At 40.2% G+C, this 22,575-nt stretch overlaps 1 protein-coding gene across 3 annotated transcripts in view; it reads left to right on the top strand.

The window, feature by feature from the left end:
* Nucleotides 1-22,575, top strand: part of SOGA3 (SOGA family member 3) — a 47,002-nt gene that overhangs the window by 20,431 nt on the left and 3,996 nt on the right. For all 3 annotated transcript variants that reach the window (XM_043439358.1, XM_043439357.1, XM_043439359.1), the window contains exon 6: nt 17,053-17,124. In XM_043439358.1, the coding sequence (XP_043295293.1) occupies nt 17,053-17,124 (72 nt within the window). The remainder of the gene's footprint in view (nt 1-17,052; nt 17,125-22,575) is intronic.

Genomic DNA, 22,575 nt, shown 5'->3' with positions numbered 1-22,575 from the left:
ATTAGAATTTACTCGGTTCCTTTGTTTTCCAGTACTTGTGTTACATTTGAGTGAATATAACATGCAATTTCACTGTATATTAGGAAATGTTTTCCAAATTGAAAATTCGGTCATATCTTGAATATTTTATACTTGATTGCATTTTAATGGAAATGCAGCCACTTATTTGATGTCTGTTCTAATTCCATTTTTACACTTAAGGGTCAGTTAAACTGATCTTTATCCAGATGGTAAGTGACATTTGAAGATGACATTGAAAGATGTCATTTAGCTGCTCTCCTGACATTTTCCATTTTATACTTAAATATTTCACTTAATAAGGCCATTTATATTCAGCATGAGTCAACTCAGAAGAGCTTAAAATTAAAAACTCAAGTGTTCTATATTCGTTGTCTGGCTAGCTCAGTTATTTCTAATTTGTCTAGCCAGTTAATCATAGTGGTAAATAAAATTAACTACATTATTTTTTCTTTCCTTCAAAAAATAAGCATTCTTCAATTGGCCAAGAGCCTTGACTAATAGTAGAAATAATTAGACAGCCCAACTGATTATTGCATTCAAGTGCATAATGAGTGTCTAATATGTTGGTATGTGATTATATCCACTCCCTTTTTACACATGGAAGAAAACATTTTCATAGAACTTCATGAAATGGTAGCCGTCTGCTTGTATTTAGGAGAATCTTTTATATGAAAAGTATTGTCCTTCAAGGGTAAAATGCAATGATTGAATTCATTTCCTTAGAGATATGGCTAGATTAGAATAATAATGTTCTATAATGATTCAGAAGAAAACTTTTAAAAAAACATACTTTAAAGATATTTTTAAAGACATTTTAAATTCTGCTAGTGTTTTTTATTTTTCCTTTTATATCTGAATATACATTTTCTTTTTAATACATGTACAAGTTTCAGTTTTCACCATTACCAAAATCAGGAATGGAACACAGAATTAAGAATTCTTTTACTTAGTACAGTCCCTTGGATTATTTTCTGTGCTGTGCTTAGTCACTCAGTCATGTCCAACTCTTTGTGACCCCATGGACTATATAGCCCGCCAGGCTCCTCTGTCCATGGGGATTCTCCAGGCAAGAATACTGGAGTGGGTTGCCATGCCCTACTCCAGGGTAACTTCCCAACCCAGGAATCGAACCAGGGTCTCTCCCATTGCAGGAGGATTCTTTACCTTCTGAGCCACCTACTGTCTCCTATGTGTTAATTTAAAATGGGATTATAGAATGAGATTGTTACTATTAAAGTATCCATTGTTGCAGTATCAAGTTTCAATTTAAAGAATATCTTTGCTTCCTGTGTAATTATGTAGTCACAGAAACAATTCTATATATTCACTTTCAGTACTTATTGTCAATGATTTTAAACCACAACTATGTTTCTGAGACCTCAGTTGTAAATCATCTTAAGTTGATTGGATAATGCTCTTGACTTATTTTTTCAAGGAAAGTTTGTAGATGCTTTATTTTCTGAGACTTTGCACTTCTGAAAATAGCATTTGCTCGACTTCACGTAGGAATGGCAGAATGAAATAATTTTTAAGTCGAAATTTTTTTCCACGTTATGTGTGAATTTTTTTCACATTCATATTACATATTTTGTTCCATTAGCTTCTGTCATTTGTCTTGCAATGGAGAAGTGTGAGATTGATCTTGATTTTGATTCCTTTGTGTATCAAATTACTTTCTCTCTGCCTGTTTCTGGGTATTTTTTCTTTATCCTTTGTATCAGTGTGCTTCAGTAGGAAATAAAATTTGCCCTAGATGGCGCAAATGAATAGGATTACTCACAGTGGTGTGGGTAGGATTGAGGGAACATACTCTTAATTTGGGGCTTCCCCGATGGCTCAGTGGGTAAAGAATCCACCTGCAGTGTAGGAGATGCAAGAGACACGGGTAGGGAAGATCCCCTGGAGGAGGAAATGGCAACCCAGTCCAGTATTCTTACCTGGAGAATCCAATGGACAGAGAAGCCTGGCAGGTTACAGTCCTTGGGGTGGCAAAGAGTCCAACACAGCTGAGTGACTGAGCATGCACACATTCTTAATTTAAGCTGGCTAGGCATTCAGAGAACACTAGCAACACTTGGAAACCATCAACACCTCTAGAGATAGGCTCATCAATGGGGGAGGTTGCAATTTAACACCATCCTCACCAACATTTATTTTCTATCTTTTTTATTATAGCTGTTTTATTAAACATTGAACATGAACATTGAACATGAGATTTAGGTGTCTAAATTCATTTTTTTTGCATGTGGAGTTCCAATTGCACCAGACCTGTTCAGGGGAAAAACTATCCTCTACCTGTTGAAATGTCTTCGTCCCTTATACTTTCAACTCTTTTTCTAATTTTTGTTTCTTTTTTAAAAACTGTTATCACTGAATAGCAAATTTTCTTTTTATATTCCATCATGGCTCAAGACACTGTGTAACTTTCTCTGAGTCCCTCTCACTGCCAGTACTCAGATCCAAAGCTGTGGTGCAACTTGATTCGCACACTCCAACCCAATTTCTGGCAGCTAGTAGACATTTCATTATTACACAGAGTGGCCAGTATGAGAGTAAAGTAAGTAAGTGTAAGTATCAGTTGCTCGGTCATGTCTGACTCTTTGCAACCCCATGGACTGCAGTTCACCACTCTCCTCTGTCCATGGAATTCTCCAGGAAAGAATACTGGAGTGGGTGGGTAGACATGCCATTCTTGAGAAGATCTGCCCTGGTGGCTCAGTGGTAAGGAATCTGCCTGCAATGCAGGAGCTGCCGTAGACGTGGGTTCGATCCTTCGGTCGGAAAGATCCTCTGAAAGAGGGCATGGCAACCCTCTCGAATATTCTTGCCTGGAGAATCCCATGGACAGAGGAGCCTGGTCAGTTACAGTCTATAGGATCTCAAAGAGCTGGACACAACTGAAGTGACTTAGCATGCACAGTAGACATTCATCTTTTTGGCCTATTCCAAAAGAATATAAGAAATATAAATATTTTCACATTATTTCAACTGCATCTCTTAGTAAATATCTATTATACTCGAATAAAAGAATATATAGGCAGAACCTTCTTGTAGCTATCAAGAAAAATACAGGCAAGGAAAGAATAAAAAATTGTTAATATCTTAGAGTAATAACCCCAAATTAATAATGAAACTTAATCTGAATAAATGTGATCTTACTATTTGATTTTTAAAAATTTCTGCAAATACAAAAAAAGAGAAATATAGTCATAGCTATTTACACAAAGAAAAGTTTAGGGAGTTAAGCTTACCATAAACTAGATATGAAATCATGTCATATGATGAAGAACTGGGCAGTATATGGGGCTTCCCTGGTGGTTCAGGCAGTAAAGAATCTGCCTGCAGTGTAGGAGATCTGGGTTTGAGCCCTGAGTCGGGAAGATCCCCTGGAGAAGGGAATGGCAACCCACTCTGGTATTCTTGCCTGGAGAATCGCATGGACAGAGGAGGCTGCAGGCTGCAGTCCATAGGGTCGCAAAGAGTCGGACACGACAGCAACTAGCACACTTTGGGCAGTGTATGGCTTCCCAGGTGCCGCTAGTGGTAGAGAACCCACCTGCCCGCGCGGGAGATACAAGAGACATGGTTCTATCCCGGGTCAGGAAAAGTCCCTGGGGGAGGGCAAGGCAACCCACTCCAGTATTCTTGCCTGGAGAATCCCATGGACACAGGAGCCTGACAGGCTACAGTCCATAGGGTCTCAAAGGGTCAGACACGACTGAAGTGACTTAACATGCATGTATGAGCAGTATATACAGCCTGGAGAAGAAAATACTTGAGATATGATCACTTTCTTTTAAGTGAAAGGATATAGTATAGAAGATAAAGTGGATTTATTTTTTGAATTGCTTTAAGTGATTTCTACTTTAAGTAGGTTTGAGATAAAAATAAAGATATTTTATCCATCAGAGTCATTTGTGAAGGGATTGTATTGCCTTCTATAGAAGCAAACTACTAGAAAAGTACAGGCAGGGTCTAGGTTGAGTTTCTTGGGCTCCTTCTACATATGTGACCTTAGCATTCCAGGGCAGACTTGGACTTTTCTCTGTTACTAGGGGTCAAACAGGTTATATGAATGAGTGAAGTTATCTGTGTTAAGAGTGATGGGACTAACTGGATATTGTGTGTATGTCTCAATATTTGGTCCCAGCCCATGTTTTCCCCTCCATAATCAAGGCCCAACTTTACCAGGTCTTCTGATTTTTCAACTGAAACTGGAAATCTTCATTTTTAAAATGGAAACTGTCCACATTTTAAATTTTAGCAACTAATTCCAAAATTTTTAAAGCACAAGTGTGGGCTATCACTTTTTTAATCTCCTCCAGGAATTACCCTAGAACCTTGCTTCTACTCCCCTGAAGTGCATTTCGGGAATTACTGAATACTCTGACCTTTGAAGTGCTTCCCTGGTGGCTAAGATGGTAAAGAATCTGCCTGCAATGCAGGAGACCTGGGTTCGATCCCTGGGTCAGTAAGATCCCCTGAAGAAAGGAATGGCAACCCATTCCAGTATTCTTGCATGGAGAATCCAATGGACAGAGGAGCCTGGCTGGCTATAGGCCATGGGGTCGCAAAGAGGTGGGACATGAGTGAGTGACTAAACACAACACGCACACTGACCTTTGAAATTTTATCACGAAGTATCTAAATGTGTGATTGTGTAAAGAACAATTTTAAAGCACCTATGCAATACCACCCTTAGCATCCTGTCGTCTTAATGGTACTTTAAGCATGTTTCTTACAAGACTCTAAAGTTGATACAAAATGATGTTAAAATCAAACTACATTAAGTAGAAGCTGGTTGATACACAATATAAAAACTGGGAAAATCGTTATTTTAATTTACAAATGCTGGCTGCAATTTTTTTCTTTGCCCTATTAGAGAGAAAAGCCATAAGAACTGCTTCCACTGCCCAGCCATAATTTTCTAAATGAATTTTAATTGCTAAATGCAGTGGTGCTTAGAATTCAATTCATTAATGAGAGCAATTTAGAAGGGAATATAAATCTCTGCATTTGCTGATGACTTTCAGAGCTTAGTAATCATACATTTACAGTGGATCAAGTATCTAAGACATAAAATAATTTTTTACTGATTATTATTTCAAAAATCATTAACCAGGCTCTCAGGTTTGAAAAAAAGTCTCAAATGAGAAAGCTTCCAGTCCTGTCTCTGTTTGATTGTGTGGGACTTTCTTAGGCCTTTTTAAGGTATACCTGTCCAAGTGTAATATGGGATATGTGTATCAGAGAATAATAATCAATACTATTATCATGTTGACTTTGCTTTTTTAATGCAGGGTGATCTAGCTTTGGGATCAGTTTATTGCTGTATTGATAACTTGGAAGACCCTCTCAGAACCTATACCCTGCGTTAAAGAGGATTTCTTCAATGATGTATGAGATTTTAGTACCAGAAAATCTCTCACCAGTAGCCTTGAGCCCCTTGAATGTCCTCAAGTAGCTTAGAGAATATAGACACTAATTCCCCCTAAGGATCTGGGAGATAGTTTGATCATATGATAGAAAGCACAGAACAATGGAAGGCAGGCAATTACTGAGTCCAAGCTTAACCTTTTAAAAGGATGTTTTTCACAGAGGTTTTATAAGCCCCCACTATTACAGTATTATCTCAAGTTTCCTCCCAGTTTCATTTCCTCTAGTTCTGTAGTAAGCACATCCCATTAATAAGAGAAACATTTGTTTTTCTTTTTTTTGCCTTCTGATAGTCCATGGTCCTTCAGATCTTCTGAATTTTCTGGAATCGAGTTCAGTATTTTGCTTTTCAAGTTTCTGGCTTACGTAAATTTCACTGTGCTAATTATGGAAAATAGGTTCCAATCTAACAACATTTAAGCACTAATAACAAGCAATATGCTAGGAAGGGAGCAGAAGAGATCTAAAGTGATGATGATTGGCAACAAAGAATGACTTTTATAAAAGGAAAGACGCTATGCAAATCTAGAGCCATTCAAAGCCATGTGGCCCTGAGGAGATAATCCCGATTCCCATATAGGCAAAGGTTCAAATGTTTTCCCTTTCATTGGTGGTGGGGTTTGATAGCATGTTCTGCAAAGCTCATGCATTGATGTTCCTTGGCAATAAAGAATTTGTACTCCTCTACAGCCAATCTGACCTCTGCTATAGATATCTAAGCACAAAGGGAGAAGGATGGAGCCAAGGAAAGGAAGGAAAATTCATTGGATTATTTTATTTAAAAAAACAAACAGTAGATAACTAATAGATAGCTATTGAGAACCTACTGCCTAGCACAGGGATCTCTGCTCAGCGCTCTGTGGTGACCTCAGTGGGAAGGAAATCTCAAAAAGAGGGATACATGTGTGCATGTATGGATATATGCCCAACTGATCTACTTTTCTGTACAACAAAAACTAACACAACATTGTAAAGCAACTATACTCCAATAAAAATGTTAAAAATTAAAAGAAAAGCTTAAAATAGCAAAGAACGTGCATGATCCCATGATCCTAACTATCCCAATTTGGCTTTGGTTTGAAGTAGTTAGAGCAGAAAGCTAACATTTCTAGCTTTTAAAAGTGTTTATTTAGGCATTCACTGGAGGTAAGGAAAAAATAAGTTTGGAAGCCTCATAACTTAGAAGATAGGAATGGGGCCTGGGCTTATGGGACAGAAGAAAATAAGTAAGCGTCTGACAGAAGAGGGTAGATTCATTCTTGCAGATGTGGGGCTCCGCCTCTATGACATACACTTATGTATGCCAGATACACCTGTCCACTGTGTCATGTACCTCTGTGATAATATTCAGAAGATCACCATGTTCCCCAAGAATGAAAAATTCCATTTTTTATTTATTGTTTTTTTCTGGAAACAAATCTCAGATTTAAATTGTTGATTAGCTTTCTTTCCCAAACCTTCCAAAGTTTTTTTCTCAGAATTTATTTATTTCTTTTTCTCTCTTCTCTATTCTATTCTTTCCTAAATTCTGGCCTTTGAAAATAGCAAGCAGTAGAAGTTTGGGAAATCTAGTCCTTAAAATACAATTGAGAATTTTCTCAGTACAGCTTTCCTTGAATTTTTTTATGTTTCAACTCTGTATGTTGACTTAATTAGGACATCTTGCAACATTTTTTTTCTTGCCTTGCCTAAGAAGACTATAGAAACAAAAGGACAAATGAAATTGGCAGATATAAATTAGAAACCTGGATCCAGGGAAGCACTGTAAAGATATATACATCATGGATCCAGGGAAGCACTGTAAAGATATATACATCATTTCTTTAAAAAGAAGAATAAAAACTAAGTTCAAATAGAAGGAGTATTTCAAAAATATGCTGAGCCAGACCCTGTATTAAGCTTGACTGTTAGAATGAACGTTATTAGCATTTAACTTGTATCATACCTTTGGTGCTAATTAAACACCTTCTTTTATTAAAAGAAGCATCTTAAGAGAAGTATCTGCATTTTAAAACTGGAAGGTGAGCTTTTATGATAACTTATTTAAAGCTCAGTTTTATTAAAAAAATATTTTCTGGAATCAAAATATTGACACAAGTAGGGGGAAGGTGAGAACAAAAAAAGTGTATTGAGTTTTATTTTTTCCTATGTTTTTCAACCCTCCCTTCACCTTTTTTTCCTGGCTTCTTACATATGTCTTTTGCTTTTCTGGGGTTTGAATAAAGGATTTTTTTCTTTAAACTTAACTGAATTGTTTTTCAGTCTCAATGGTGAAAAACGTTTGATAAATGAAATAGCTTTTTATATGCAACAAACTATCACAAAACTTAGCGGCATTAAACAACCATCATTTATTTGCCTAATTATTTTGCTCTCTGTATAGATTATTCTGGTCTCCGTTGGGTCTCCGAACATATTTGTGGTCAGCTGCCAATCAATTGGGAGGTTCTACTTCTGGGAGTTGGCTGGATATTGACTAGGACCATGGAAAATAACCGGGCCACGTGACTCTTTCCATCTACCACGTTATCCCAGACTGTCATGTGGGACCAAGAGAAAAAGAGCAGGAATGAGCAAGATCTCTTGAGGGCAGAGTCAGAATTAGCTTGTCATCTTTTCTACCACATTTTACTCCTACCTTATTTTATTGGTCAAAGCAGGTCACAAGGCCAACCTGGTTTGAAGAGGTACAGAAAAAGACTCTGCCTCTTAATGGGGACACATTGCAAATGGGCTGTCTCCTGGGAGGTGAAAAATACAGTCAGCTTTGTGAACGTTTTTACTGTGGAAAGCCTTCATCACTAATAAAGTCTTAGATCTGATGTATAAGAGACACTGATTGGAGCCCAAAGTTAGGTTCCTTTATGCCCGTCATTTCCAGGCTATGTTTTGTAAAACCCTGGTGAATTATATTACATGGGCACCAACTTAGTTCACATCAGGATTACCACATTGCTGTTTACCCAAGGCTAGGGCAAGTGAAAAAGTCAGGAGAGTCATTAACTTGGTTCCTTGCATGACTGAAGGCAAAGGTCATTTAAGCAAACAATTTGGGGACTTCCCTGGCTGTCCGGGGGTTAAGACTCCATCCTTCCACTGTAGGGGCATGCAGACTGGATCCCTGGTCAGGAACAAAGATCCTTCAGGGCATGCCACATGGCCCCAAAAAAAAAGAATGGAATTTGGAGAAGAGTGTCAAGACTCTGGGGACTTAAGGGCCAGGGATAGAAGAGAAATTGTTGAAAAGGTGCTGACAAGTAGAAGCCATAAAGGCAGATAGGCCATTGAAGAGTGTTGGGACCAAATAATCTTTACAAAATAATTTCAAGACCTAGAATCTTAGTTTATCACACTGGAAAAATGAATTGGTAAAAAAATTTTTTTAGAAGTATTAGAACAGAACAAAGGTGTATCATATGTCCCATTTTAAATACTTTTCAGCTCATACATATTTTTGCTCTTCAGTCTTTTGTTGAAAAAGTAGGGACATTTTGCTTTTCTAAGCTTTGTTCTTTTTCCTTTTTTGTTATTTATTGTTTATTTTTTGGCTGTGCTGGGTCTTCCGTTCTGCTTGGGCTTTTCTCTAGTTGCAGTGCGTGGGCTTCTCGCTGTGGCGGCTTCTCCAGTTGTGGAGCACAGGCTCTCGGGCTTCAGTATTTGGGGCATGTGGGCGCAATAGTTGAGATTCCTGGGCTCTAGTGCACAGGCTCAATAGTTGTAGCACACGGGCTTAGGTGCTCAGAACATATGGCATCTTCCTGGACCAGGAATCAAACCCATGTCTCTTAGATTGATAGCTTCTTTAGCACTGATCGACCAGGGAAGCCCTGCTAAGCTTTAAATGGCATTTTTAAAGTGAACTTTTATTGTTTTGTTTTAACCTGCCAACTTCTTGGTAGTGCGCGTGCTCAGTGGCTAAGTTGTATCTGACTCTTTGCGACCCCATGGACTGTAGCCCGCCAGGCTCCTCTGTCCATGGGATCTCCCAGGCAAGAATACTGGAGTGGGTAGCCATTCCCTTCTCCAGGGGATCTTCCCGACCCAGGGATTGAACCTGAGTCTCCTCCGTTACAGGTGGGTTCTTTACTGCTGAGCCACCAGGGAAGCCCCAGAAAGCTTGGGAGCCTGCCTCGTTTGTTTGGGGGAGGGCGCGGAGGATGTGGTCTTGGGCAGGATCTCTGGGCACTCTCACCTGCCTCTCCTCTGCCGGGTGTCAAGGATGCAACACGAGGGAGGGAGGAGGGCTTCTCGTGACCAGAGCCACACCTGCTTCCTTCCAAAATGGGTCGCTGTGACAAAATACCACAGCCTGGTTAGCTTGGTTAGCTTATAAAAAGCAGAAATTTATTTCTCAGAGTCTGGGATGCTGGAAGTCCAAGATCAGGGTGGCCGCATGGCCGGGTGAGAGCCCTCTTCCAGGTCACAAACCTGGAACAAATACTCACATGGCTGAAGAGCCTCGAGAACTCTGCGGGGTCTCTTTTCTGTCTGCATTTGTCCTTGTGCATGCTCAGTCATGTCCAACCCTTTTGCAACCCCATGGACCGCAGCCCACCAGGCTTCTCTGTCCATGGAATTCTCCAGGCAAGATCACTGGAGTTGGTTGCCATTTCCTCTGCTAGGGGATCTTCCCAACCCAGGGATCAAACCCAGGTCTCTTGCGTCTCCTGCATTGGCAAGCAGATTTTTTTACCACTGAGCTACCTGGGAAGCCAGGAGTCTCTTTAATAAGGGCACTAATCCCACCCTTGGAAGTCTCCACCTTCATGATCTGGGCACCTCCCAAAGGCCCCACCTCCTGTCACCACTATCTTAGGCTTTAGGATTCCAAGATAGGAATTTTGAGGAGACACAAACATTCAGACTGCAGCAGAGCCAGACTTCTTGCCGCTTTCTGTTTTCCTCTAGATTTTAGTCAGAAATCCTTGTGCCTCACTTCCAATGTTGCCCTGAAGTCACAAGCATTTACAGGATGACTGTGAGAACCAATGGGTTTATGTGTCACTTCTGCTGACTCCTATGTTGAAAATAGGAAAATGCATTGCTCCTGTGTGATCTCTGTAGACCCCAAACCCATGCAGCTGCAGCCATGGTGTAATAGCATGCAGAAGGATATGCCCAGAAATAATATAACTCTGTACTTTAATTCTTTTGGAGTAGCAGTGGGATGTAATGTATTTGTTCAGAGCAAGAGCTGTGAGCTGGATAACGTACATTCTGGCTTTAACACAAGCTGAGAGATTTATTGCTTGTTTGCTTCAGATGATGGTGGCAAATTCCTAAGATTGGTAAGATTAAATGAGTGGGAACATATCAAGTGTTAGGAGAAGTATGTGGCACACGTTTAGTGCTCCATAAATCCTATATTGGGTTTCCCTTGTGGCTCAGATGGTAAAGAATCTGCCTGCAATGCAAAAGACCTGGGTTCAATCCCTGGGACAGGAAGATCCCCTAGAGAAGGGAATGACAACCCACTCTGGTATTCCTGCCTGGAAAATTCTGTTGACAGAGGAGCCTGGTGGGCGGCAGTCCATGGGGTCACAAAGTGTAGGACTCCATTGAGTAACTAACACACACACAAATCCTATATTAATACACTTATGGTTTCCTTCTTAATTTAATTGCTATGCAAATGGACCTCTCTAATTTTATTAAAAAACACAGGAGACTTTTATACATATAACATGTATAAAAATAGAATTTTAGACAGGTTCTTCTCTGTTGTTTAATATCCTAAAAACACAAAGATGCCACATATTAAGAAATGACCCAAATTTTAATTGCTGAGGGAAGTCAGTCTCGAAACATTTTAGAATACAAGTCCAAATTATATAATTGCTATGCAAACAATTGTTGGTAAAACTCTCTAATTCTTGGCCTTGACATGGATAAAAAGAATTTCAGTCTCTTTTGGATAGCTGAGGATGGGAATGCAAAGAATTATGATGTAGAGAAAACACCAGTATATTTCTCTAGAGAGTCACCTGAAGTGCCTACTTGAGAAAAAAGATGCAGATATGAAATTTAGCTCTAGCTTCCCAAACTGGTCCCCTTATAGAGGTTCCTAGATTTAGTACATGAAGATGGGACAGGGTGATGGGGGGGTGGAGGGAGGTGACAAAATGTTATCCTCATGGGAAAGAGACTATTTAGACTTAACTTATTTCTCCAGCTTTCTCTACCCAAGTGAATCTCTTGTCTTTGTTTCACTGGAGTCAGAAAGTTAATAAAAATGTACTGGAATAGGAAAAGATGGTCAAATATTTATTGAAAATTTAAATGTGCTACTTAAAGATAGGTGTGGCTCTAGAGGTGCCTTAAAGGCAATATATTTTTATTCAGGGGGAAACCTTTACTCAGAATTTTATTTGAGTTTGACATCCCACTTGAGTGATATTTAAATAAAAGTAAAATAGAAAATGCCTCTTAGGAAAAGATGGCCTAGTTTCAGCATTCCTCCTATATTAATTCAGAGGGCTCATTTTAACATTGCCCACAGGATAAAGTGTAAATTTCTTACCTCCACATGCTGACCTCAATCCCTGAAGCATTATACTTCAAATTCTACCTCCATCACTTCTTTTCCGAAGTCAGCAAATCTATCAAGCACATTTATTTCTCCACGTCTTTGCCCTTGCTGTTCACTTGGTTTTTTTTCTGTTGAAATGTTATGTATCCTTCAAATATCAGCCCTCTTGGGTGATTTCCTCTGATTTCCCCAGATCTGGAATCATAGGGAATTCCCTGGCGGTCCAGTGGCCACGGCTGTGTGCTTTTACTCCTGAGGGCCTAGGTTCAATCCCTGGCTGGGAACCAAGATCCTACAAGCTGAGCTGTGCTTCATTGCTCAGTTGTGTCTGACTCTGCGACCCCATGGACTGTAGCCTGCCAGGCTCCTCTGTCCATGGGATTCTCCAGGCAAGAATACTGGGGTGGGTTGTCATGCCTTCCTCCAGGGGATCTTCCCAACCCAGGGATCAAACCCAGGTCTCCTGTGTGGTGGGTGGATTCTTCACCGTCTGAGCCACCAGGGAAGCCCTACAAGCTGAGGGACACAGCCAAAAACAGAAAAAAAAAAAGAGAGAGAGAGAGAGAATCATAGCTGTTTTTTCCCTCTCTCCATCTTTTATTTGTTCTTCATTAATAAATAAATTTATTATTTATTATAAATAATAAATAAATAATAAAGATTTATAATAAATAAATTCTGTCTACTGATGTAGCTAATTATCTGCATTCTTTTTGCCATCATAAATAGTTAGCCCTTTGGTGGGAGAGTGAACTATTTCCCAATCCTATTTGTATAACCATATAGTACTATATATATGCTGTGCCTGCACGCGCAGTCGCTTAGTCGTGTCCAGCTCTTTGAGACCCCATGGACTATAGCCTGCCAGGCTCCTCTGTCCGTGGAATTTTCCAGGCCAGAATACTGGAGTGGATTGCCATTTCCTTCTCCAGTATATTAGGCCAGAAGTCAACAAATATTATGTCTACGTAGTGAATAAAAAACAAAGACCCCGCCCCTCCCCCCATCAAAAGTTCTCAGAACTAGAGCATGTGTGTGTGTATGTTTGTTGCTCAGTCGTGTTTGACTCTTGGCAACCCGTGGACTGTAGCCCGCCAGGCTCCTTGTCCATGGAATTCTGCAGGCAAAAACACGAGTGGATTGCCATTTCCTTCTCCAAACTTTCCTTCATTTCCTTTGCGTGTCATTCCTTTGCCTCATGGTCATTTGGGACTGCCGCCTTTGTGTCTTTGTATTTCTTCTATGACAGTCTGGTTATGGACACTCCTTTAAAAAATTATAACTCGATTTAACAATTGAATTCAATTTAACCTAATAATGTAATTTAATCATTAATTAATTATTCTAATTTAATAATGAAATGCAGTAAATTAATAATTAGGCCTCTTAATACTTCTAATTGACCTCAGGACAATAGTTTGTCCTTCCTGAAATAAAATTGAAGCTTTATTCAATGTCCTTCAAGATCTGATAGCAAATCCCATGTCACCCTCCTCACACTTTGTTACAGCCATCCCAGATATCTTTGTCCCAGCAGTGGCCTTTCTACATGGAATGTTTTGTCCTTTCCCCTCCTCTCCATCTTTGGCTGTGTTACTCCTCATCTACCAGAGTCAAGATAAGATCCTACTTCTTTCCATTCCATCTCCAGCTCTAGGCTGGATTAAGCCTTTCTTCTTTGTGATCTAGTAAATAATAAAGATCAGAATCAAGCTTGCTGGAATCAAGATTTCTGGGAGAAACATCAACAACCTCAGATAATGCAATAAAGCAGAGGATACCACTCTTATGGCAGAAAGTGAAAAGGAACTAAAGAGCCTCTTGATGAAAGTGAAAGAGGAGTGTGAAAAAGCTGGCTTAAAACTCAACATTCAGAAAACTAAGATCATGGCATCTGGTCCCATCACTTCATGATGAATAGAAGGAGAAAAAGTGGAAGCAGTGACAGATTTTATTTTCTTGGGCTCCAGAATCACCATGGACGGTGACCACAGCCATGAAATTAAAAGATGCTTGCTCCTTAGAAGGAAAGCTATGATAAAACCAGACAGCATATTAAAAAAGCAAAGACATCACTTTGCCGACAAAAGTCCATGTAGTCAAAGCTATGGTTTTTCTAATAGTCATGTATGGAGGTGAGAGTTAGACCATAAAGAAGGCTGAGCACCAAAGAATTGATGCTTTTGAATTATAGTACTGAAGAAGACTCTTCAGAATCCCCTGGACTGCAAGGAGATCAAACTAGTCAATTCCAAAGGAAATTATCCCTGTATCCCTGAATATTCATTGGAAGGACTGATGCTGAAGCTGAAGCTTCAATACCTTGGCTACCTGATGTGAAGAGCTGACTCATTGGAAAAGGCCCTGATGCTAGGAAAGATTGAAGCAAAAGGAGAAGGGGGCAACAGATGATGAGATGGTTAGATAGCTTCACCAACTCAATGGACATAAGTTTGAGCAAACTCAGGGAGTTAGTGAAGGACAGGGAAGCCTGGGGTGCTGCAGTTTGGGAGTCACAAAGAGTTGGACATGACTTAGTGACTGAACAATAGCAACAAAAGATCAGAAAGACTTGGGTCAAGGCCTGATTTTGCTACTTACCAAGCAGTGACTTTAGACAAGTGCTTCTCAAACTTGATCATGCATCAGAATCACCTGGAGAACTAGCTAAACCATGGCTCACTGGTCCCCATCTCTTGACTTTCTGATTCAGTAGCTCTGGGATGGGTCCTGAGAATTTATACATATAACAAGTTTCCAGGTGACACTAAGGATGTTACTGTGGGGACCATACTTGGAGAACCACTGCTTTAAATAATCTAGTTATCCTCTCTCGGCTTTATTTTTACCACCTACGGGGTCTCAAAGAGTCGGACGTGACTGAGCGACTTAACTTTCACTTTTCACTTTCACGCATTGGAAAAGGAAATGGCAACCCACTCTTGTGTTCTTGCCTGGAGAATCCCAGGGACGGGGGAGCCTGATGGGCTGCCGTCTATGGGGTCTCACAGAGTCGGACACGACTGATGCGACTTAGCAGCAGCAGCAGCAGCATGTTCGTGCTAAGATGCTTCAGTTGTGCAATGACTCTGGGTTGTACGACTCTGCAACTCTGTGAACTATAGCCTGCCAGGCTCCTCTGTCCAGGGATTCTCCAGGAAAGAATACTGGAATGGGTTGCTCTTCAGGGGCAACCCGGGGATTGAACCCATATCTCTTAATCTCATGCGAGTTCTTTACCACTAGTGCCACCTGGGAAGCCCCTTATCATTTACAAAGTGAACTTAAAAAAATTGTGTTTGATATGAATAGTACCCAATGCCAGTTAATATTGCTTCTGCATTATCATTGCTCTCACCACACTATTAAATTGCAGACCGAACAGACCATTTGTCAAGTAAATCAGGAAACTCATAATGAGCAGAGACTGTGTTAGTGTTATTATTGTACCTTATGAAGTGCGTTAGTAAGCACTAGATAAACGTATAATGGAATAAGTTCAAAGTGAGAGCATTCCATAAATATTTAATAAAATGAACTTGGGCATGTCTTCATAGATAGCCCCTGTACAGATGGTTCCATGAGTCCCTAGTGATGGCTTACTGTATTCCCGGTTTTCTTGAGACGGTTTCTGCTGCTTCATTCCTAAATCACTTTTGATTATGGTGAATCAGTCCCCACAGCTTCTAAGAAAATTATACAAGCAACATGGAGAATTTCTGTAAAAGAGAAATAAGTAACCACGTAGACTATTCATTGGGCCCTGTAGTTACCGTTTCATAATGAATGGAAGCAGTTGCAGCTTGAGCATATTGCCTGCGTTTAACACTGAAAATGGGTTAGAAATTAACATGTGAGGAATTTAATTTACAGTTCTTGGCAAATTCATGAAGCCTGTTCTTTTGAGAAACTGTGCCTGCCTTTACTGTCAGCCTGAACCGCCATCCTCCTCTTTGACCTCAGAATCTCATATTTCACATTCACTCATTAGTTCAGCAAATATTTTGTTTCAGCTTCTGCTGTGTGGCAACCATTATTCTCATGGTGGAGATGCCATACTGAGACAAAGTCCCTTCTTTCCAGAACCTAAAGCACGGCATTTGCCAACTTGTACTAAATTGTTTGCGTCGGTATCTCTGTCTTCCTCGCTAGGTTGTGAACTTACTGATGGTGGGTACATTATTTCTTTGATCCTTGTGTATCCAGATCAATATTCGGTACATGGTGGATTTTCATACATATGGATTATTGCTCATACAGAACGACTTTATTTTACTGGTGGTGAGAAGTGGAACTGAGCCCCAGAGATCAAACACTGCTGGTCTCAGAGGATTTGGCACTCAATGTGTATTTTTTTTTTTGACCTGCAAAGTGTTGTTTGTTTGAATTTCAATTAAGGCCAGCCAGTAAAATGTGGAAGATTTTACATAACTATCCAAATCTCCAGCTTCTTTTGAAAAAGCCTACACTTCTGATTCCTTCTCATCATCCTGCTCCTTTAGAAAAAGCATGACTCCTCCATTTCTCTGTAACCCCTACCACTCCCTACCATATTACACATGTGTAAGTGTGTATATGAACATGTGTATCATGTTTGTTTACATGGGTGAGTGATTAGGAAAGAGTGAGATTCTTCAAATTCTACATAAACTCACTGAAAGTTGGTCTTGATAATCTTATAACAACCCTAAGTCCAACCAGAAATAATACCTTATTCTTTTTTTTTCCTTCAATGGTGTAGAATGGTAACAAGAATTTGCTTTCATTTGCAATATAAGTATATTGAGTTATTGATCTAAATTTTCTCCAACTTGCTTTTCTGCATTTTTACAGTAGGTTTCCTATATTTCTCAGATCAACATGATAATTGCCAGCTATTCTTCTATTGTGATATATACTCCCATCCAAAGTAAAGTATATATGGTTTGGGTTTTTCCCCTGTCTTATGATGATTGAACTGTTTATTTGGCTTGGTTTTTTTGATCATAGGAGATTCGAACTCTTAAAACTAAAATTGAATTTAAATTATAGTTTATCAAACTAAACCTATTCATGCTTTGTTTCAGCTATCTTTAAAGAGAAGAGGAAGCAAAGATTTGCCAAAATCTGAAAAAAAGGCTCAGCAGACTCCCACAGAGGTATGTGGAAATAAAATTTCAACTAGTATATCAAACACCTCTAAATGTACATAATGATAAGCTACATCTATATGTAGACATAATAACGAGACATACTTATATAAAACAGAATTACATTATGTGTATCCATTATGTAGCTGTAAATGCAGGAGGCAATATAAAGCATTCAGTATCTTTGCTTAAAAAACTAGCACTAACATCCCTGTTACTATTGCTTTTGTATGGTAATCACATAGCAAAATGTCATTAGTACTTTATGTGTTGCTGCATTTAAGAACTGTACCCATGGTGCTAATCTTGTTCACCCATAATTAATAAGGACATTAGAATAGCTGTTCCTATAGTATCAGGAGAGGAGAAAGAAAGGAATGTTGTAGGAAGGATGGCAGAGGGAAAAGAGAGACTCATGATGGTCTTGGAGAGTCCCACAATGAAGTAATTCTCTCCACCATGATTGGGGGAGCCAAGAAAAGAAATGAAGGAAGAAAAATAAAATTTAAAACATATCCTCAACATGGGCTTGTTAAGAACCTTAGAAACACAGCCACAGTAAAGATAGCTTTTATGGTGAGCAGCGGTGCTGGTGGATATAATAAAGGAGATTTTAAAACAGAAGGCGAAATATTTAGGGGCAGCTATGACATTATGGCTCGCTAAAAATACTTGGCTAAATATTTATTTTTACAGGTGTAAACTGGGATCTATAATACTATAGCATATGTACTTTTTTTTTTTCATTATTACAAGGTGTTTTCTCATTTGGTAAGAATTTTAACTAAAGCAATGTTTAAATATTCAAAATTTGAAAAAGTTGATCTCACTCTTTTTTAAAAGCATAACATAGTAATTGTTGAGTTTCCTGTTCTCTCTCTCTCTCCCCTCTCTGTTCATTTTCCCCTTGGTATAGACATGAACATTTATAGGCCTCAGCAGTTCTAGAATCCCAGAGTCTCCTACCAAAGTTATCTGCATTTTGTAACTGTCTTGTGCGTGCGTGCTAATTCGATTCAGTCATGTCCGGCTCTTTGTGACCCCATGGACGATAGCCCACCAGGCTGCTCTGTCCATGGGATTTCCCAGGCAGGAGTATTTGAGTAGGTAGCCATTCCCCTCTCCAGGGGATCTTTCCCACCCAGGGATCAAACCCAGGTCTCCTGCATTGCAGGTGGATTCTTTACAATCTGTACCTGTCTTATCCTCCCTTAATAAGTTCATGTATGCTCTGTCACCACAACTCTCTCGCTTTGTCTTGCCATAATTTTATCCATCAGTTTTCTTCCCTGACCTCATTTAGGGAGAAGGTGCTTGATACTCCCTGCTTTAAAGTCTTAAGTCAGCTTTAACCAACAGTTCATTTTTTTTAACTTGTGTTTGTCCTATTCTTATACTTGCCATGTTAAGTTTGTTTATTCTTTTCACCCATATTTTCTAATCCAGGAATCCTTAAGTGCTTGTTCCTAGCTCTGTGGATCCCCACTCCATGTATTTAGGCACTTTTCTCCAAAAGACACATGCAGCTTTCATCAGCTTTTCAGTGGGACCTGGGGCCTGCATTGCAGGCAGGTTCTTTACCCTTTGAGCCACTAGGCAAGCCCCCATACTGCAGCCCGGGGCCATCCTACTCAGCTTGTGCACATCTGGATCAGTACACACTTTTGAATACTTCCATGTACTCCTTTTCTAGATGAGCCGTATGAAATTGCCAACATGCTGTTGATTCTGACCTACCCAAATGGCAATTTCATATGGTCCAACCTGCTACTATTGGATAGCTTTGTATTTCACTTTGTTCACTTTCTTCTATGTATTCCCCACATATTCCTCCAGTGGCACAATGACTTTATATACTGAGAAATGGTTTTGCAGAGCAGTTACAAACAGTAACTTTAGGACTAGGTTGCGTACGTGGAAATCTCTGCCACATACCAACTGCATGACCTTAGACAAGTTACTTATTCTTTCTATGCCTGTGTTTCCTCATTCTTAAAATGGGGTCATAATAGAGAGTTGTTGCACAGATTAAATGAGTTGTTGTTGTTCAATCAGTCAGTTGTGTCTGACTCTTTGTGACCCCATGGACTATACAGCACACCAGGCTTCCCTGTCCTTCGTTATCTCCCGGAGTTTGCTCAAACTCATGTCCATTGAGTTAGTGATGCCATCCAACCATCTCATCCTCTGTCGTCCCTTTCTCCTCAGTCTTTCCCAGCATCAAGGTCTTTTCCAATTAGTTAATACATGTAATTTATTAGAGTGCAGTTTAGCTCTAGAAATGGCTAAGTTAAAGCTAAGCTCAGCTCTCTTCTTTGGGCCTTCACCATCTTAATGTTCCCCTAACTCTTATGGTTCTTAAGAGTGAGTGTTTACCATATAAAAAAAAAAAGAGATAACTTGCTTTGCATCTCAAAGCATTGTAATGTTTCTTGAGTGCCATTAGTTGTGGAAAATAGAAGCAAGCATTTCTGATCAGTACATTTCAATATTAAAAAGCAGAGACATTACTTTACCAACAAAGGTCCATCTAGTCAAGGCTATGGTTTTTCCAGTGGTCATGTATGGATGTGAGAGTTGGACTGTGAAGAAAGCTGAGCACCGAAGAATTGATGCTTTTGAACTGTGGTGTTGGAGAAGACTCTTGAGAGTCCCTTGGACTGCAAGGAGATCCAACCAGTCCATCCTAAAGGATCAGTCCTAGGTATTCATTGGAAGGACTGATGCTGAGGCTGAAACTCCAATACTTTGGCCACCTCATGTGAAGAGCTGACTCATTGGAAAAGACCCTGATGCTGGGAGGGATTGGGGGCAGGAGGAGAAGGGGATGACAGACGATGAGATGGCTGGATGGCATCACCGACTCCACCGATGACATCATGGACATGAGTTTGAGTAAATTCCGGGAGTTGGTGATGGACAGGGAGGCCTGGCGTGCTGCGATTCTTGGGGTCGCAGAGTCAGACACAACTGAGCGACTGAACTGAACTGAACCTTTCAACCAGTCACTTTCCATACAATCTCTGATTTAATGATTTCACATTTACATACGGGATTTCCCTGCCCAGTTCCAAATGGTGCCTACAATACGTGGGTTACAGGATGAGGATGCAAGATACCTTGACATATAGGATTCTGACAAAAGGATGTAAGGCACACTGACGTACAAGATTCATGACTTTGCTACATGCAATACATGTCCAACTCATAACATACTTTTAATGTTTTCATTCCTTTGGACAGGAGAGCTTACACATACACAAATCAGATATCCTCCTGTTTTATATGTGCTTGTCATTCTGTTCCAATCTATGACATATATATTAAACATCATTGCTGTTTTAGTTAGATTCAAACTGCAGTATTATGTGAACATTTTTTTTTACTAGCAACTGAAGGCCTTCCTTGCAGTCAAGGACTTTGACAGAACATGGAGCCTAGCTGGTTTCCCCATCTCACCTACTCTTACTTCCTGACAGAACCTAGTCTAGGTAAAAGCATACTCGGCATGCATATTGTTGGGCACCTTTCTATTCAAGCATTATTTCTATTTCTTGGCTTTAATGACTTTGTCCTGCTCCGGGCTCCAACTTTTGATCATTTCTTTTCAGTCTCCCTTTCTTTTCTTCTCCCCTTTGATTGCCTCTGAAGCCATTGCAATAGCCTCAACCATCACCTCTGTGCATCTCATCCTCATGTCCTCCTCTCTGGGCCCAAGCTGTCTCCAAGTCCAGGGCTGTAATCTTGCGAATCATGGGCCTGAGATTCCCATTGATAGATGTTTCTACTGGGTATCCCTCTGCGGACACACCTCAAAGGCAACATGTTAATATACTTAAGCCCATATTCTTCCCCTAAAAGCTGATCCTCTTTGTTCAGTCTCTGTCCCTGTTACTAGCAACACAATCCATCAAGACACCTAAGCTCAAAAACATCAGGGTTATCTCTGACTCTTCTGCTGTGTCTAAGACACTGTAATATGTCCTTAGACTCGTGCCTCAGATGGTAAAGAATTCATCTGCAATGCAGAAGACCTGGGTTTAACCCCTGGGTTGGGAAGATCCCCTGGAGGAGGGCATGGCCATCCACTTCAATATTCTTGTCTGGAGAATCTCATGGACAGAGAAGCCTGGTGGGCTAGGTCCATGGGGTCGCAGAGGGTCAGACATGACTGAGCGACTAACACACACAATATGTCCTTGGTTTCATTCTCACTGAATTAGTCCAGGGGACCCCCACACATAGTCTCTTGCAAGGCAGCTTCTTTCTTTCCTGGTGAAATGGATTCTCATGTCTAATCTTCCTGTGACATATATTCTTAACCCCCTTTCTCTCACTGTGCTTCTGGGGTTCTCTCATCTCTGGGCATCTCTCCTTTCTCATGAACCCCTTCTAGAGGAAAGCATACAATCTGATTTTGTTATTTTAACTCATTGTCCTACTTTTTTCCTCTTGCACATCGTTTCTAGAGGCATCATGTGCAGTGGAAAAACATGATTTTGAGAATCAGTCTGAATACAGATGTTCTCTGTCACATTAACTTGGGCTCTTCCATGAAGCTGCCTTATCTGTAAAGTAGACATCATATATCACCTTCCACGTGGGGCTAGTGTGAGGATGTAATGATATAAAGAATGTGACATTAAGGGTCTACACACTCAGCAGCTCTCAGACCTTCATACTAATTCTCATTAGTGGACGGGAGCATAAGAGCCCCGTGCCCTGCTCTCCCTCTCTTGCATATAGAAAGCTCTGGGCTGTATTTACTGAGCATCCCTGGCAGAAACCTCGTTATTCTCCTCACCTTCACCTTCCATGATAGCTACATTTTTACCAGAATTCATCTCAAACACAGCTGAGTCAGTGCTGGAAAAGAAAGGCATTTTTATTCCTTTTTGAAATGAAGAAACCAAAGTCTGCTGAAGTCACGTGATATGCCCAAAGTGCCTGCATAAAAGAGAATTTGGGGAAATCATCCTTGGGAAACATGTCCTTGGGAAATATGTTCTTGGACATTATAATGTGCTTTTATATTAGCTCTCAGAGAAAGAGTTGTTTCCATTTTTCTGTTCGTAATTTTCCATTTAATGATAAGGGTTTGAAGGATGTCTTACAAATGTGTGGGAAGAACTTCTATAGCAGCAGTCCCCAACCTTCTTGACACCAGAGACCAGTTTTCATGAAAAGTGAAAGTGAAAGTCACTCGGTAGTGTCTGACTCTTTGTGACCCCATGGACTATACAGTCCATGGAATTCTCCAGGCCAGAATATTGGACTGGGTAGCCTTTCCCTTCTCCAGGGGATCTTCCCAACCCAGGGGTCGAACCCAGGCCTCCCACATTGCAGGTGGATTCTTTACCAGCTGAGCCACAAGGGAAGTCCAAGAATACTGGAGTGGGCAGCCTATCCCTTCTCCAGTGGATCTTCACTGACCCAGGAATCGAACCAGGGTCTCCTGCA

This window comes from Cervus canadensis, chromosome 20, assembly GCF_019320065.1.
Source record: "Cervus canadensis isolate Bull #8, Minnesota chromosome 20, ASM1932006v1, whole genome shotgun sequence".
Lineage (NCBI taxonomy): Eukaryota > Metazoa > Chordata > Mammalia > Artiodactyla > Cervidae > Cervus > Cervus canadensis.
The sequence above is the reverse complement of the archived record's forward strand: the minus strand, read 5'-3'. Positions and strand labels throughout refer to the sequence as shown.